Consider the following 15,996-nt stretch of genomic DNA (forward strand, 5'->3'; position numbering starts at 1 on the left):
AAAAAGATAACAAAAAATGATTGAATCAGCCATTTTGTTGTTTTTTTCTGCTTGCTGTTGAACCATGCCTTGGCAGACTGGGTGTAACAGTGTGCATTGTTCTTTGTTTGGGGACGAAGTGAGGGTTGGGGATCAGAGGACTGCATTGACGTGACTGCCATAGTTCACCACCAAGCAGCGGTGCTTTTCTTTGCCTGTTTGAAGCCCCACTGCAGTTCTATGGGACCGTGCTACGATCGCATAGAACAGTGTTTTTACTAGGACTAAAAACCCAGCTTCCCCTCCTCCTGTTTAACCTCCACTTGCATAACTGCAGATCCAGCCAATCAAGAGCTCTCACGCTCTCAAAACCCCGCCCCTTGCCCAGACCAAAACAATAACCTATGTGTCTTTGTTTTTCCTTCTTGCCGTTCTTATTTCCTTTTAATTTCGTTTATTTCCCACCATCCTCCGGTTTGTCCCATGGTCTCCTCCTCTCCATTGGTTCTCTTCTTGTCCGTTATTTTCTTCGTCCGTCGTCCTCTTTAATTTCGTTCTCCTCATTTGTTTTTGGGGGTCTCACCCCTTTCCCACCCCAACCCATCACCCCCTACAGCGGCAGGATCAGTTACAGTGATATGTATGAGATGCTCAGGCACATGTGTCCACCGCTAGGCCTGGGGAAGAGGTGCCCAGCTCGGGTCGCCTACAAGGTTAGCGGCAGCAGCCCGTCGTGGGTGCGCCACAGCCAATCAAAGCTGTCCGTTTTTTTTCTGTTAGTGTTGGTGTTGGTGAGCTGCTGTATCTTTATTTTTTCGTTGTGGGGTACCGACGGAAGTGATAGTCAGCTGACACGCACAAATACGAACACACATCCACTGGAGAGAGAGATCGGAGGATACCTTGTCAGCCCTTCTGCACCGTACTCAAACGCTCACTCGCACTCATACAGAGGCAAAGGTCTTAAACATTATAATGACATCACCAATGTTAAAGGTACTGTAAGCAGTGTTTGCTCATTTCCACCAAACATGCACATTTATTCCTTCCTAGACACACCATGTTTCCAAAACCATGCCCACTGTTGACTGAAATTATTTTACAGTAGAGAGGATTTCTGTTTTTTAAAAATAGTTTTACAGTATAGATATTAGGTGTCATATACAGTATCTGTAATGTTTCCAAGTGATCTTTATCCTGCATCTTTCAGTCTTTCCAAATTTCCTACAACATCATGCAAATAACATCCTGTTAAACTGGTATTTAATTGTACTTAATAAATAATTAAAAAACAATTGCCTACAGCACCTTTAACAAGAATGTTGCACAGTCTAAGACTCGATAAGCTCAGTATAGTTTATTCCTCAGCTTATTTCCTTCCATTAAAGTTAACTGCATCCTCAGGTTTTGTAGAACCCTTAAATACAAATATAAAGCTAGAAAAGGTGCAAAATATTTCAGAAATATACCCAATATCAATTAGAAATATACACTGTGTGCGTGTACAGAAGGACTGGGAAGGATCGTGTGCCTTTTTCCTCTGCGCCTCTCCCTCCTGTGGATGAACTCTGAACTTTTTTCGTACAGTCCACTTATCTCCCCTCACACATGTTTTCGTTTTCTGTGACCTTCGGCAGGTAACACGTTTTGCAGGTTCAGCCAGTGTGATCATTTAGGGTTCAGAAGCCATCTTTTTGAATTTTTTAGTAATCCACTAGAATCACAGATAAGCTTTTCCACATGTCCTTCGTTTGATTCTGTCAATGCAGTTCTGACCTGTTTTCCGTTCCCCTCTCTCTTTTTCTTACTGTCTCTCGTTCTTTCTTTCTTCAGATCTGATGCTCTCTTTTCTTTATGCCCACATTCTCCACCATTTCATCTCTACATAGCCCTCCCTTCATGAGAATCCTCAGTATCAACCTCCTGGTCTCCTCTTTGACTTTTTCTAAGCTTCATAAACCCTCCCTTGCCGCTTCCTCTCCTTTGCTCTCCTTTTCCACTCACTTCCTGTCTCCTCCCTCTTTTTGCTGAGTTCAGAATAGCATACTACCATACTTGACACTTCTGTAGTATATAGGGTGTACTGTGCATAGTATGCAAATTTATCCTGCTATATTTGCATTTGACAATTGATCATACTGCACAGAATGCTGTATCCCACAAAGCAATGCACTCAACTTAACATTTTGTCTCTGGTGAGATTGAAATAACTTTTTTGTTAGTTTTTTGTCTTGTCATTAACACTTTTCAATAAGGTTTTATTTGTTGACATGAGTTAATGCATTAGCTAACAATGAACAATACTTCTATGGCATTTATTAATCTTAGTTCATGTTACTTTCAGCATTTACAAATACATTTTTAAAATCTATCAACATAGAGACAGAGCGCAGTTAAAATTTGAAAGCCAATGCCCACTGGGGGGGGTCCGACCGTCTCCATTGACTTTGAATTGCGAGAGGCCACCTCCTTGTCATTTCTGGCTTACAACAAAAAACAGAATAATGCCAGCTAACAGGCCAAAAAGCCCAGGAATACGTTTTTATAAGCTGTCAGGTCGTAAAACCCAGCCTTTAAGAAGAAAAAAGTGGATCGCCGACTACGTTTTCCTCTAGTGGGTGCAGGTCTACTAATATTAGTACAATGAAAAGTTGCCTGTTTTCACTTTTATGTCTTTAAACGCTCGTTTTTTGGAGTAGACAGCTTATAAAAACATATTTCTGGGTTTTTTGGCTTGTTAGCTGTACATCCTGTCACACAACAGCTTTTGGGCATTATTCTGCAGCCTCTCGCAATACAAAGTTAATGGAGACGGATGGATTGTTTTCCTCCCCGGTGGGCGTGGTTTTCAGGTTATGATGCGTTGCACTTTGTCTCTATTAGTTAATGCACAATTAACTAACAGTTGTATTAACTAACATTAACATAGATTAATACATGCTAAAAACTATATTGCACATTCTTAGTTCATGTTAGTTAATAGATTTACTAATATAAACGAATACAGTTTTATTGTAAAGTGTTACGGTTTTGTCAAAAGTTAAAATCTTTTTGCAAATAAACTAATTTATCTTCTTAATGATATTTTAAAAATTGGCAAAAATTTTGCATACTGTTGTTTAAAACAATTAACGTTTTATAATACAGGCATTATATTAAATATATATATTAAAATAGTAAGCAGTACACATTGTATACTACGGCAGAAAGTATGCTAGTAAGCAAGCAGTATGCCAGTATTCAATTTGGAACACAGCATGTCTCCCTTTTCTTGCTCTTTGTCTCTCTATCAGTCAGCGGGCCTTTCAAATATACATATATGAAACATCTACAGTCAACATCTACCATTGAATGGACTTGTGCCAGGCCAACATGATTTGTATGGTACAATTAGATGTCATATGAAGTGAAGTGTTTAAGTTACAAATTTACAAAGCTTTACTGATAACTAAATCCCAAACTCTTCCTGTCACTTTCCTTATTCTCGCTTGCAGTTTCCCTTCATCTCCAACAAACAACATTCTTCTTTGATTCTCTTTCTTAGTACTTCTCTCTATCCATTGCCAAAAACAACCATTCCCCCTCTCTCATTATTTTTTATATGTGGTACATCTCATAGCTTTCCAGTCTGAAGTGAACTAACCTCTATACCTGTGCCCCCTAATTCAGTCCTACACCTGCTCGGTGTAAAACATGACCATTTTTCCTCTTTAACACCGTAGGGAATGCCACCCCTTATCTGACTTTCTAAAAACTGCACCCGTTTTGCATTGAGAGATCAGAAAAATGAAAAACACTAAATCATAACCAAATCATAAACCCTATGAGAAATTTAACCCAAAGAAGGATAACCCAAAAAATACAAGTGTTGAAGATAAAATGATACTCTCTGTGCGCGGCTGCACTGCTCTCGTTTTGTGAGGGGGTTGGGGAGGGAGGAGGGGGGGTGCATGCATTGCATGTCGCATGAATCGGAGACGATGTTTGGGCGGGTGGGAGTTTGCGCGTGTGCCATCACTGTGCTCTGGTTTGGGGAGTGCTGCGTCGCATGTGCTTTTGCATGACCACCGCTGGAACTGCGCCTTGTGCTCGTTGGTGTCTACACTGACTGACAGGAAATGCACGCAGGCACACATACACACTTTCAATGGTCTCATGTGCACACACCTGCCTAAACACTAACGCCATGTTGTGTGCTTGTGTGTTAGAAACACTCATGAAGGTAGATCCAATGAATAAAAACACCATCCTAAAAAATGGCTATCAAACTGCTGTTTTTTCAAGGTTTATTTTCATTCATTGGTTGTCCCAAATAAAAGACCTCCAAGAGGTAGGGGGAGCTCTAAAGCAGTAGCCTTTCATAATATGTCATTATGAAATTATTATTTAACCAGCTGATTCAGAGTCAGTTTTTGCACATCATGATGGTTGACTGGTCCCAAAAAGTATTTGGACACACTTTAAAATTCTCGCAAATATCAAGTGCTGAGTAATACAAAGTAATGCTAAACTTTTTCTAAACTTTTTTTGCTATTGCGATTCATTGGCCCTGTCACAAATGGCACACTCCGGACTTGTGGTCCTCCTCAAGGGCTCGTTATGGTCGTACGTAGGTCCTACGGCGTAGCCACGACGGCATAGGTTCCGCATCGGTTTTCATTTATACTTTTGCGTCGTCCTCCACGTCGACGTGCAAACACATGCGCAAACCGCTGGTAGGCAGTAGCCACGCGTGTAACCACAGTAGCAGCGCGACCGTCAGAGAAGAAGAAGCTTGGCAAGTTAACCCACAAACGAAGAAGAAACAGCAACTTGTTGTGTATGATTTGAGAAGACCAGCAATGATGGAAGTAAATAAACAGAGACTTTTGATGCAGTTTGAGTTAAATCACTCCTCAACTTGGCTCATCTTTGTTTTCACCTTCGCAAACGGAAATACCTATGACGCAGTTTTTTTACCTGACAGGAAGGGTTCTGGTGGACCAATCACAGCGCTTTGCGGTCCGCGTAGAACTGACGCGCTGTTAAAATTTTTGCGAGGTGTGCTTCAGGCTATGCAGAGCTACGCACAGGCTACGGGTAGCTACGGCGTAGAACTTACGCACGACTATAAATCAGGCTTCAGAGTGCACACTTTGATGACATCATGTAGTGCAGGCTTTAGGGACCCTTTATGCGAGTCCACGTGGGTGCACCTGAAATAGAAAAAGAAGTTGCCCGTCAGTGTGAACTCCTCCCTTCCGTCTTCTGATTGGTCTGATGGCTCTTTCGCAAGGACTTCTGGGTTGGTAAAGTGTGCGAAGTCTACTGCAGTGTGGGCTTCGCCGAAGACCCTACGGACTCGTAGAATAAGCGACCATGCGCGATTTAAGGCCACGCGACTGAAAGGCCAGATGAAGTGCGCCATTTGGGACAGGGCCTTTGTACCAGTTGGTCACATGTGTCCTAGCAGAGTAACCACTGGTGTAATGCACAGGTTTGACAACTTTATTCTCTACTTTATTTAGTCTTTATTATAAACAGTATATATATAAAGTATATTTTTTTAAATGTAAAATCTAGGTAAAGTCTCATACACTATAGATTTAAAATGTTTATTTAATATGTTGGTTTTTGTGAATTATTAATCATTTAAATCTTGTTTTGTGACATGAAATATCTGCTTGTGCTTTTGCTCAAATGCATTTTTACACATTCATACATTTGTAGGTTTTCCTAAAGTTTCAAAATACTTTTTGGGCCTGCTATTTCTAACTGGTCTGAGTTTAGATGAGATGAGAAAGAGAAGGCATGACGACTTCTGATGTGATACTGTTTCTGTGTTATCTGTGAGGGCTGCGGTTAAGTCCCTTAATTGATGTGTATGTATCAACTGTACAGTAGTTTGTACTGCATTTGTCTTAAAAAAATGTGTGAATGAGATCAGGTTCATTCACACATTGTACTGTAAGATTGCAGGTTGTCTGTCACTCTTTTGGTCAATCATCTGAAAGCAGCTCTCACAGATACCAATGAGATATAGCCAGATGTGGTTGTATAAGTATCACTGAAAGCTTAGTGAAGTTATACCCCTTTTATTATAAAACAGTATAAGTTTGGCTGTTTTTAGAAAAAGGCAGTAAATTATTTATGGCTACGACTTGATGAGCTCCCCAAGCCTTTTATCAGCCCACCAAACATCTGATTGGAGGTTTAACTTGCACAGCCCCACCCTCATCCTCTCTGATTGGCTCTCCACAGAGACTGCTGCGTATGGATCTACCTGTTGCAGATGACAACACCGTGCATTTTAACTCCACACTCATGGCCTTGATCCGCACGGCCCTCGACATCAAAATTGCCAAGGGTATGAAGCAAAATCTTTATTTTCCTTCTTTAAACTGGCGTTTGTGTGTGTGCGTTTACCCTGTCCTAAAATCGTACGCTTTTAGGCGGCGCAGACAAACACCAGATGGACGCGGAGCTCCGTAAAGAAATGATGGCGATCTGGCCAAATCTTTCCCAGAAGAACCTGGATCTGCTGGTAACGCCACACAAGTGTAAGTTGCAGATGGGTTTGTAAAAAAAAGACAACCAAAGATCACCAATTCATCAGAGGAAAGCTTCTTTCAATTCACACCGCTCAGCACCCTCTGATCAGGCAACACTCTCAAAACCTTAAACTTACTTTCTCTCTTATCCCCAAAGATCCTTTTCCTCTTCATATAACCAGATGAACTCATTTTCATTTCTGTTTACTACCATGCTATCATCACTGAGATTCACTCTACATTATTACTTTATAAAATTATTATCTCATGTTCAGAGTAGTGATATTATCCTAGCCTTAGCTATAGATGGCTAGCATGATGCATTTTGGCTATACAAAAATACAGAGTAATGCAAAACCAAATGTGACCCTGGACCACAAACCACAGCATTTTTGGAAATTGAGATTTATACATCATCTAAAAGCTGAACAAATCAGTTTTTCACTGATGTACGATAGGTCAGTATTTGGAGATCTGAGGGTGCAAAAATACCTCCAAAGTTGTCCAAATGAAGTCCTTAGCAACAAATATAATTTTTATAGGTGCCGTAGAATGTAAAAAGGTGCCGTAGAATGTAAAACTGTATTTTCCTAGGCATAGATGAATAATTAAGAGCTCTCTACATGGTAATCACATATTTTGAGCCTCAAACCCTATTGTTTCCTCCTCCTTATGTGATCCTTATGCCTGCAAAAGGTCACTGGAAAACAGGCCAATATCAATATAACACCAACGGTGACGTTACAGTTGCATTAAATTAAGTATGTTGTTACAATGCTAAAAACAAAGTTGGCACTGCTGTGTTAGCGCTATTTGTTAGTTAATGCTGTATGCTAACGGCGCATTCACACGGGGCGTCAGCATTAACGCTTAACGGAAGGCTTGTCTGAAGCGTGGCCAACAGCCAATCACAGTGGCCGCTACACATACTCCATTCTTCCATAAACGTACTTGGCTGGCTCTGCCTAAGTTATTTGCATAAGGCGATCTGATTGGCTGACGCATGCGTTACCGCTTGAAAAGTTGAGAAATGTTCAACTTCTGCCGCAAACAACGGCACTGACGCGGCACCGACGGATCCACAATTCAGTTCGGCAACGCATGAAGTCACCCATTAAAAGTAAATGGGAAGCGTTAACGCTGACGCCCCGTGTGAATGCGCCGTAACGGTGGGCTGAAGTTCTACTTTAGTTACGTTTTACAGGTCTATACTGAAAAACTCCCACAAACAATTGATTGTTTCTCAAAATTGCTCAAACATTTTACACACACAGAAAGCAACTAAAAGCCAATCATAGCAGAGCTTAAAATTATTATTCATGACGCTTTCAAATAAGGTAATAGTAGACCTTTTAATTCTAAATGCAGATCGTATGGTTGTAAATAAGCATTAATAAAAAATAAAGCCACATACTTTATCAGAGAACAATTTGACATATTATTTCAATGCATTCTTTGGCACCTTTAATATCCTAATTATTTCTGGCATTAAAAAAAGATTGATAATTTTGACCCATACAATGTATTTTTTGCTATTACTACAAATATACATGTGCTGCTTATGACTGGTTTTGTGGTCCAGGGTCACAATGAGTTTTGTTTTAAAATGTAGTCTCAATCACCAGCTAGTTTGTTATGGTAGCACTGATTTCATGTTACATAACAAACAGAATTTTGATTGGTCGTTTTGCATGTCGATCTGACTGCCCCATCTGGTCTAAAAGGGCGGTTCTTGACAAGAATAAACTGTGTGTACTACATCAGTCCCTCCAGAACTGGTTTGATGCGGCACGTTAAAAGTTGGCCGACCAATGAGATTGGCGCTTAAGTCTGCATATTTATGCGGGGGTCGCATTTTTTCAAATATGCCGCACTTTCGCAGCATAAATTGCAGATTTCCGTGCGCAAAATATGTGGGGCTTGCATGATTTCATAATACCCGCATTTTCGTAGCAAAAATCAGCATAAAGTTGAAAAATGTTGCATTTACTTCACACAAGCAGCCATGTCCCCTGTTGCAATGGGAACGTCATGAAGTGACGTGATTATGTGACGTGAACATCATTGAAAAGCTGCAAACAGTTTTTGCAAGTTCCCGCAATTTCTGTGCTTAAAATTGCATTAATATCTCACATATTCCATCGCTTTTTTAAGAAAACGTGCCGCACGATCAAGGTTTTTGCCCGCAACAATCACAAAAAACTCTTTTTTTTCTGAGTAATATAATGTAATAAGCATAAATTTTACTAAAGCTCTGGATGCACCAAATGTTCTGTAACCAGCTTAAAATAGCAAAATAAGGTGTTTGGCAGAAAAAGTGAAGACTTTTATTTAATTAATCTAATTACTCTAGATTACTGAACAATAACTTTTATGATGACAGGATTAACCATCGTAGAATAAGAGGCGCACTCTCTTTACAGTATAAATGCAGTTCAAAGCATTTTAAAGTGTCCGAGAAAGATGTCTTTTTTGCCGTTTCAGTTGCTGAACATACCGTGCATCCCATTTGTAGTACTAAAGGCATGCTTGACAAGCAAAAAATGCACAGTAAACCATCGTCCTGCTGTACTGTTAGATGAGTTATTTCCGTTTACCAGCATGCATTTCTTTCTTTCATACAATGAGTACTTGACCCGACATGGCAGTGCTTGTGTGCTTTGGCAAATTTAACTACCTTTTGCCTCTTACATTTGCATAGGCTATCAGCTACATATTCCCCTCTCTTTTCTCCCTCTTGCTTTATCATATCCTCTGTCTTCATTGCCTGTTATCAGCGGGTGCCTCGCTATAGATGGATCCTCTATAGAAGTCTTTTCACTCCAGCATGTGTTAAACACAAAGCTGGGCTATAGCCTTCAAACCACAGAGCCACCTCAGAGTATAGCCACAGTTAACTTAGATCACTTAAACTTGGATTATCTCTAATCTAAGGATGTTTAAATACGTTACAATGGGTAGTTTACAGTATGATGGATTTACTTATGTTAATCTGCCTTTATAAACAAATAAGTCTAACTCTAATGTGTTTAGCATGCTTTTAGGATTAATTTCAGCATGTTTTACAGTTATTTTAAGTTTATTAAAGGGGACTTAATAACATTTCACTATGAGATTAAGGAGTTACATTTTACATGAATTAAGGTTTTACATTTATGGCAGCTCAAAATTTTTCAAATTATATGTTATGTGTCTCATTCAAACTCTGGATGCCGCTGTAGAGTTTTAATGAAAAATTTGAGCTCCTACAAGGCCATATTTCAAACATTGTCATGCGCTGATCTTTACTTTACAGCCACAATGATGACATTTACTCAGAGTGGAATGGTTGTTGAGTCCTTGTATAGGAATTTAATGTAGTAAAGAAATATGTAGCTTAAAATATTTTACCGTATGATGATCTGACTGTGATAAGACTATCAGCTCTGTGGCATTTTGTACGTGTCGGTGTACTTTGAACTTTGTCAAGTGTCAGTGGTATATTGTGGTGTGTGTATATATGATTGTAAACACAGTAGCCCCAAAATTAACCAAGTTTAAAATGTCTGCTTTTTATAGCATTACCTAATAGAATATCAAACCAAGTGGCATTTATTTTATATAGCACATGCATATACACTCACCTAAAGGATTATTAGGAACACCATATTAAAACTGTGTTTGACCCCCTTTCGCCTTCAGAACTACCTTAATTCTACGTGGCATTGATTCAACAAGGTGCTGAAAGCATTCTTTAGAAATGTTGGCCCATCAGACCAGGCAGCATTTTTCCAGTCTTCAACTGTCCAATTTTGGTGAGCTCATGCAAATTGAAGCCTCTTTTTCCTATTTGTAGTGGAGACGAGTGAGACCCGGTGGGGTCTTCTGCTGTTGTAGCCCATACGCCTCAGGGTTGTGCGTGTTGTGGCTTCACAAATGCTTTGCTGCATACCTCGGTTGTAACGAGTGGTTATTTCAGTCAAAGTTGTATTCTATCAGCTTGAATCAGTCGGCCCATTCTCCTCTAGCATCAACAAGGCATTTTCGCCCACAGGACTGCCACATACTGGATGTTTTTCCCTTTTCACACCATTCTTTGTAAACCCTACAAATGGTTGTGCGTGAAAATCCCAGTAACTGAGCAGATTGTAAAATACTCAGACTGGCCCGTCTGGCACCAACAACCATGCCATGCTCAAAATTGCTTAAATCATCATTTTGACATTCAGTTTGGAGTCCAGGAGATTGTCTTGACCAGGACCACAGCCCTAAATGCATTGAAGCACTGTCATGTGATTGGTTGATTAGATAATTGCATTAATGAGAAATTGAACAGGTGTTCTTAACAAACCTTTAGGTGAGTGTACTTTTTAAGCATTTATGCAATGATAAAATGGCAATTTTGTATGTTATTCAATGCAACAATCTAGTTACTTTTTGGGGACAGTGTACTGTATGTACTGTAATTAGTCCTGTAATGTGTTGTGTATCTGTAGTCCAGTTTCTTAGACCCAGATTAAGACTCAATCTCGACTAACAAGAACTGGAAGTACAGTTCTTTTGATGTCATGATGACTGGGTTTAGTCTGGATCTGTGGGGCTGGACCTTTGTGTTTGTGGCATGCTTTGTCTCCAACTCCCATTCCCCTCTCGGCTCAGGGTCCCATTCCACCCCGGTCTAATTGTGCAGGGTAACTTTTTCATCCTTTCAGCAGCAACAGACCTGACAGTGGGCAAGATCTATGCTGCCATGATGATCATGGAGTATTACCGGCAGAGCAAAGCCAAAAAGCTGCAGGCGCTTCGAGAGGAGCAGGTACCGCTTCAAACTAATAAATATGCTCTGTCCTTTCTTAACCTCCTTGTTTACATCCTACCAACAAATAAAGCATGTTGTGTATTTACTCAAGCATGTCCTACGTATAAGCATTACGGAGAAGATTATTGAGTCTTGTTTATTCATGCTCTTAAGGTAATACTTAAAGATGTAACTGTAGGCTACCTTCTCAAGTTCATGGCTGTTTCTGAAACCTCAAGTTTATATGTGGGCAGTATATACGTGTGCATCCAGCTTTTGCAACAAAGTGATACGCATTGCAGTCAACATAGAGCACTATATTTAAAGAATGTACATGCAATATAGTTTTAGTTGTTCTTTTTAAGGTATAGATGCATATTTCATACCTAATGCACGCTTAAACAGATTGATTTTGTAAAGCAGTGATTTGCAGGATATTTAATGTTGAATGATACAACATGGCCTTTTGTAAGTGTCATCCCTGTCTCTATGAAAAGTTTCCATTCTTTACAGACACAGTGTGCACGGTTTATGTACACACCTTAAAGTGTCCTGTGTGGTACGTCTGTACCATTGGCATGATTATACATTTTTAAGATGCGAACTTATAATTCAAACCTCCATATGTAGTACAAGGACCATGAACACTGAGCCTGTATACGGAGTGGTTGAATATGTGTGTCTTGTCCTAAATCCCTGTCGGTCTACCTGTTTACCTAACTGATTTCACCTGTACCTGTATCTCTACCACCCTCTCAACATCAACAGTGGTTATTTGGCTCAGTTTTCTCCTTATCCATCCCTGGCCTATTTTGTCTATATCCCTGTCTGTCTTTCTACTTGTTGTCAGCTTGTTTGCATTTACTGTGTAAGTCTTTCCTTTTCTTTATTGTTTCAATTTTTGATGACATATTTAATAGGGCTGTGGACAGGGGCGTCATGCACCAATTTTTTTTGAGGGGGCACAGTGTCAACAGCTCACAGAAATTTGTGCATACACAGACATCAAACGAAATATTATAGAGCTTTCAGTCCTTTCCATGGCACTTACATTTCTAACAATCTGAAAACCCCTGCTTTCATGCAAAAACCTCCAAAATAAGAGTGATGACTAACTTTAATATCAAATACTATTCAATCGGAATAATGACACATTTGCATCATATTTACATCTGAAACGACATGTTTTATTTAAGTCTTAATGGCTTGTTTAATTGTGTCATTAATGCATTTTGCACAACAACTACATTATAACTAAAATTAATGTAATTTTAAATCCATAAAGTATATAAACAACGAAAATGACATAAGCTATAGCCACGTGATTGATTTCAATGTTCAATAATGATTTAAAAAAAATATGTTTAGATAAAATTATTAGAGGAACGGATTCAATTTTACCTCATGTGAGCATGTGAGATTCCGCGCCCGCGTGAACTCTGGCGAACTTTGGCGTTGTGCCAAGAAGATGAATCTCTACTATATAACGTTGAGACAGTCACATTTAAAACCATACATTTTCTACACAGAGGAGGTTAACTGCACATTACCGTACTGGGGTTTGGAAATGTTGTGAGCGTTTCTAACACGTTTTAATTCCTCAGATAGCCAAATGCAGCAGCAAGCCAGCAACAGTAAAGAGCTCGTGAGCGCGCCCAGACGCTGATGACGTCTGCGACTGCGCTGACTGCAGCCAGCTGCCGCCAGAATAAAAGTAATGTAACATGATCAAAACGGCGAAAATCTCCGAAAAGTGACAAGGATGCAGCACAGAATGTACAATATTGTGCATATTAAACAGATTAAAATTCCAATAACAATGGATGCTTATTTGATTTTGAGGTTGAATGCAAAATCCATTGGCTCAAAAAACCAAGGGGGCAGGTGCCCCCTCAGTTTGAATGGGCATGACGCCTCTGGCTGTGGAAATTCTCATGCATTTTTATTCTTTCACAAAAGTGCTTAACTCATTCCCCGCCAGCCATTTTTTGAAAAGTTGCCCGCCAGCATTTTTTGTTATTTTCACAAAAGTTTCACAAATTACGGAGCCTCCCTCATGACATGGCCAAACTTTTTTTTAATTAATTTTATTAATTCGTGGCCTCGTTTAAGCTAAATCGTGGTTTTAATAAAATTCTAGGCACCTATAAACCCTTTTACTGTTTGTACACAATGATGATGTGGTAGCGTATGCGCGCGCATTTAGGCAATGGAAGTATGGCAAGAATCAGCAGTGAAGCAACACAGACAGACAAAGTTATTTTATAAAGTTGACTTTATTAACTTTTTCAACACAGCTACCAGATCTGTGTACTATAGTGGAGTGGATAGAAGACGTTAGCAGATGGCCAAAAATAAAGTTGCCAGATACATATATACGTATATTAGTTCATTAAATAAGTTCAACCAAACGCAAAAACCAGACATTTGGATGCTGGGAAACCGTTTTAATAAACTTTCTGAGTTGCTAACACGTTAGAACCAATGGGGAAAAACACCACTTCTGTTGCCTAAATGCGCGCGGGCTATTTGATCACATGAGCTGTAAAAGGGTCTATTTATAAAACATGGCCACGATTTAGCTTAATCGAGGGAACAAATTAATAAAACGTGGCCATGGTTTAGCGTAAACAAGGGAACAAATAACTAAAACATGGCCACGATTTAGCTTGAATGAGGGAACGAATTAATAAATCGTAAGAACAAATTGCTAATTCATGACCATTCATGACGGTTTGGCCATGTCATGAGGGGGGCTCCGTATCAAAACACCTTCCAGGAAAAATTTCTTCTAAAAATATATAAACTATCAAATATATCAAATGAAAAAACAGACCCTCTGCTTTCAAATAAACAATAAACAAACAAAACGGGGAAAAAACATTATCTATATTTTTTTCTCTGCTTATAAACTCTTAAATATGTGTATTTTTCTTTAAAAATATTTTTTTTTAGCAAAAAGCTAAAATAATTGCATTTTTGTGAAGGAATTTTTTTAGAGATCAGATTTGGGATGATTATCAAAACATACACAAAGTTTAAAATTAGTAAATAACATTTTGGCTTCAGTTTTTTCATAAATTAGGTAAGTGCGGTATTGCAGATTAACATATAAAATTATTAGGAACACTTTTTTATGCTAATGTTTTTTTCTTAATTGACGAGACAACTCGTCAATGGCGGGGAAAGAGTTAATCAAAATGTTAAACAATGAATCTGAACTTTTATACAGAATCAATTTGGGAATGAGTCACTGATTCAGTTTTGCAGTTTGATATCTGATCGTGACTTCCTGAATCAAAATCGAATGAAAGATTCCCACTCCCAATATTATACTTTTTTGTTATGTGTGTTTTCTTTCTACCCTGTCTCTCGCTCTGCTCTTTTGTCTCGTCTTCCTCCCTTCATCGATCGGTCAGGTTGATTTATCAACGTCACTAACATTGAATTTTTTCTCCCTCTGTTTGGCGTTCTGTCTAGCCAATATGTTCATTAATGGATGTTGAGGGGCTGTTGTTGGTGTAACCTTTGGGCTACCACAATCTCTGAGTTTGAGATCTCCAGTGGTGTTGGGTGCTTGTTTACGTATCACCCCACCACTCGAGTCCACCCAGAACCTCTAGTTCTTAATATGAACCTCAGATCCTCACTGTAGCATGCCCAAATTGTTACAACCACCCATGTTTTCTGGTGGGTTGGATGGAAATGCCTTGTGCCATCAGCACCTACCTAGACAGCATAGCCCCAATGGAAGACTCCATTCAGGTTGGTGAGGGCACAGAAGGAATCAGTTTCCCATGATGCCCTCTGGGTGACCTCTGCTGTCTGGTACCCACCACCTGTGTAATGCACGGTGGCTTGTGTGTGTTACCCCATATCCCGTGAGTGTGTCTGATCCCAGCTGCAGGCCATGTTCGTATCTCACACAGAACCGAACGCCATTAATGTTTCAGCGCATGGAGCCGTCTCCGAACCATGAAGGGGGGCAGGGGTTGAACGGCCTCCCCGAGTTACCACAGGAACCTGTCAACAGCCTGTGAGTAAAACAGCATATCTGCTTTTTTATTAGCTTTTACCTTTGTCTGTCTTAAATCTGCTAAAAAAAAACATTTTAAATTGGGCCGTACATATGTGTGAGTTTCGAAACCAACATCTGTCTTTGCTACAGACCTCCAGAGGGTGGAATGAGTGGGAGCCAATCATGGGTGACGTCGCGAGCCCAAGAAATGTTCCAGAAGACTGTTCCAGATCATTCGAACCCGGAAAGACCGTATTCCGAGGATCACCACGACGGCCGCCACAATCCGCAGGTAATACCTGACAGTCCGATGCGAGATCAAGAGAGCATTTGCGATGCTCTGCCTTTACATTGTGTCTTTCCTCAGAAGTCTTTCATTTACTGCAGTTCTGACTTTTAGCAGGTATTTGTACCCCATCAATACGCCTCTGACTATATCAGCACAGTCTGTTTTCTGGTCTTCTCTCAGCCTTTGGTGTTCCAAGAATTGTGTGCCAATTTCAGCCAATCACAGCCCTTGTTGCAGCGTTTGGACACACTTCTCATTCATACCGTCACACTTTCTACCTCTTCTGTCTCTCTTGGCCTGTAGCTCACCTCTTTTTTCTAATGAACTGACTTTGTTTTTGAACTTCACTCATCTCAGCTTGTTTGTGTAGACCATGCCACCTCTGTCAGACTGCAGGGGTATT

General features: G+C 39.9%; 1 protein-coding gene across 5 annotated transcripts in view; it reads left to right on the forward strand.

The window, feature by feature from the left end:
- cacna1ab (calcium channel, voltage-dependent, P/Q type, alpha 1A subunit, b) overlaps nucleotides 1–15,996 on the forward strand; it is a 190,250-nt gene that overhangs the window by 154,644 nt on the left and 19,610 nt on the right. For 4 of the 5 annotated variants that reach the window (XM_073876150.1, XM_073876151.1, XM_073876153.1 and 1 more), the window contains 5 exons: nucleotides 6,220–6,325; nucleotides 6,411–6,518; nucleotides 11,201–11,304; nucleotides 15,216–15,322; nucleotides 15,455–15,596. In XM_073876150.1, the coding sequence (XP_073732251.1) occupies nucleotides 6,220–6,325; nucleotides 6,411–6,518; nucleotides 11,201–11,304; nucleotides 15,216–15,322; nucleotides 15,455–15,596 (567 nt within the window). Of the gene's footprint in view, nucleotides 1–595; nucleotides 693–6,219; nucleotides 6,326–6,410; nucleotides 6,519–11,200; nucleotides 11,305–15,215; nucleotides 15,323–15,454; nucleotides 15,597–15,996 lie in introns of all 5 variants that reach the window. The other variant, XM_073876154.1, reaches the window with a different exon arrangement.

This window comes from Misgurnus anguillicaudatus, chromosome 14, assembly GCF_027580225.2.
Source record: "Misgurnus anguillicaudatus chromosome 14, ASM2758022v2, whole genome shotgun sequence".
In the NCBI taxonomy this organism is placed as follows: Eukaryota; Metazoa; Chordata; class Actinopteri; order Cypriniformes; family Cobitidae; genus Misgurnus; species Misgurnus anguillicaudatus.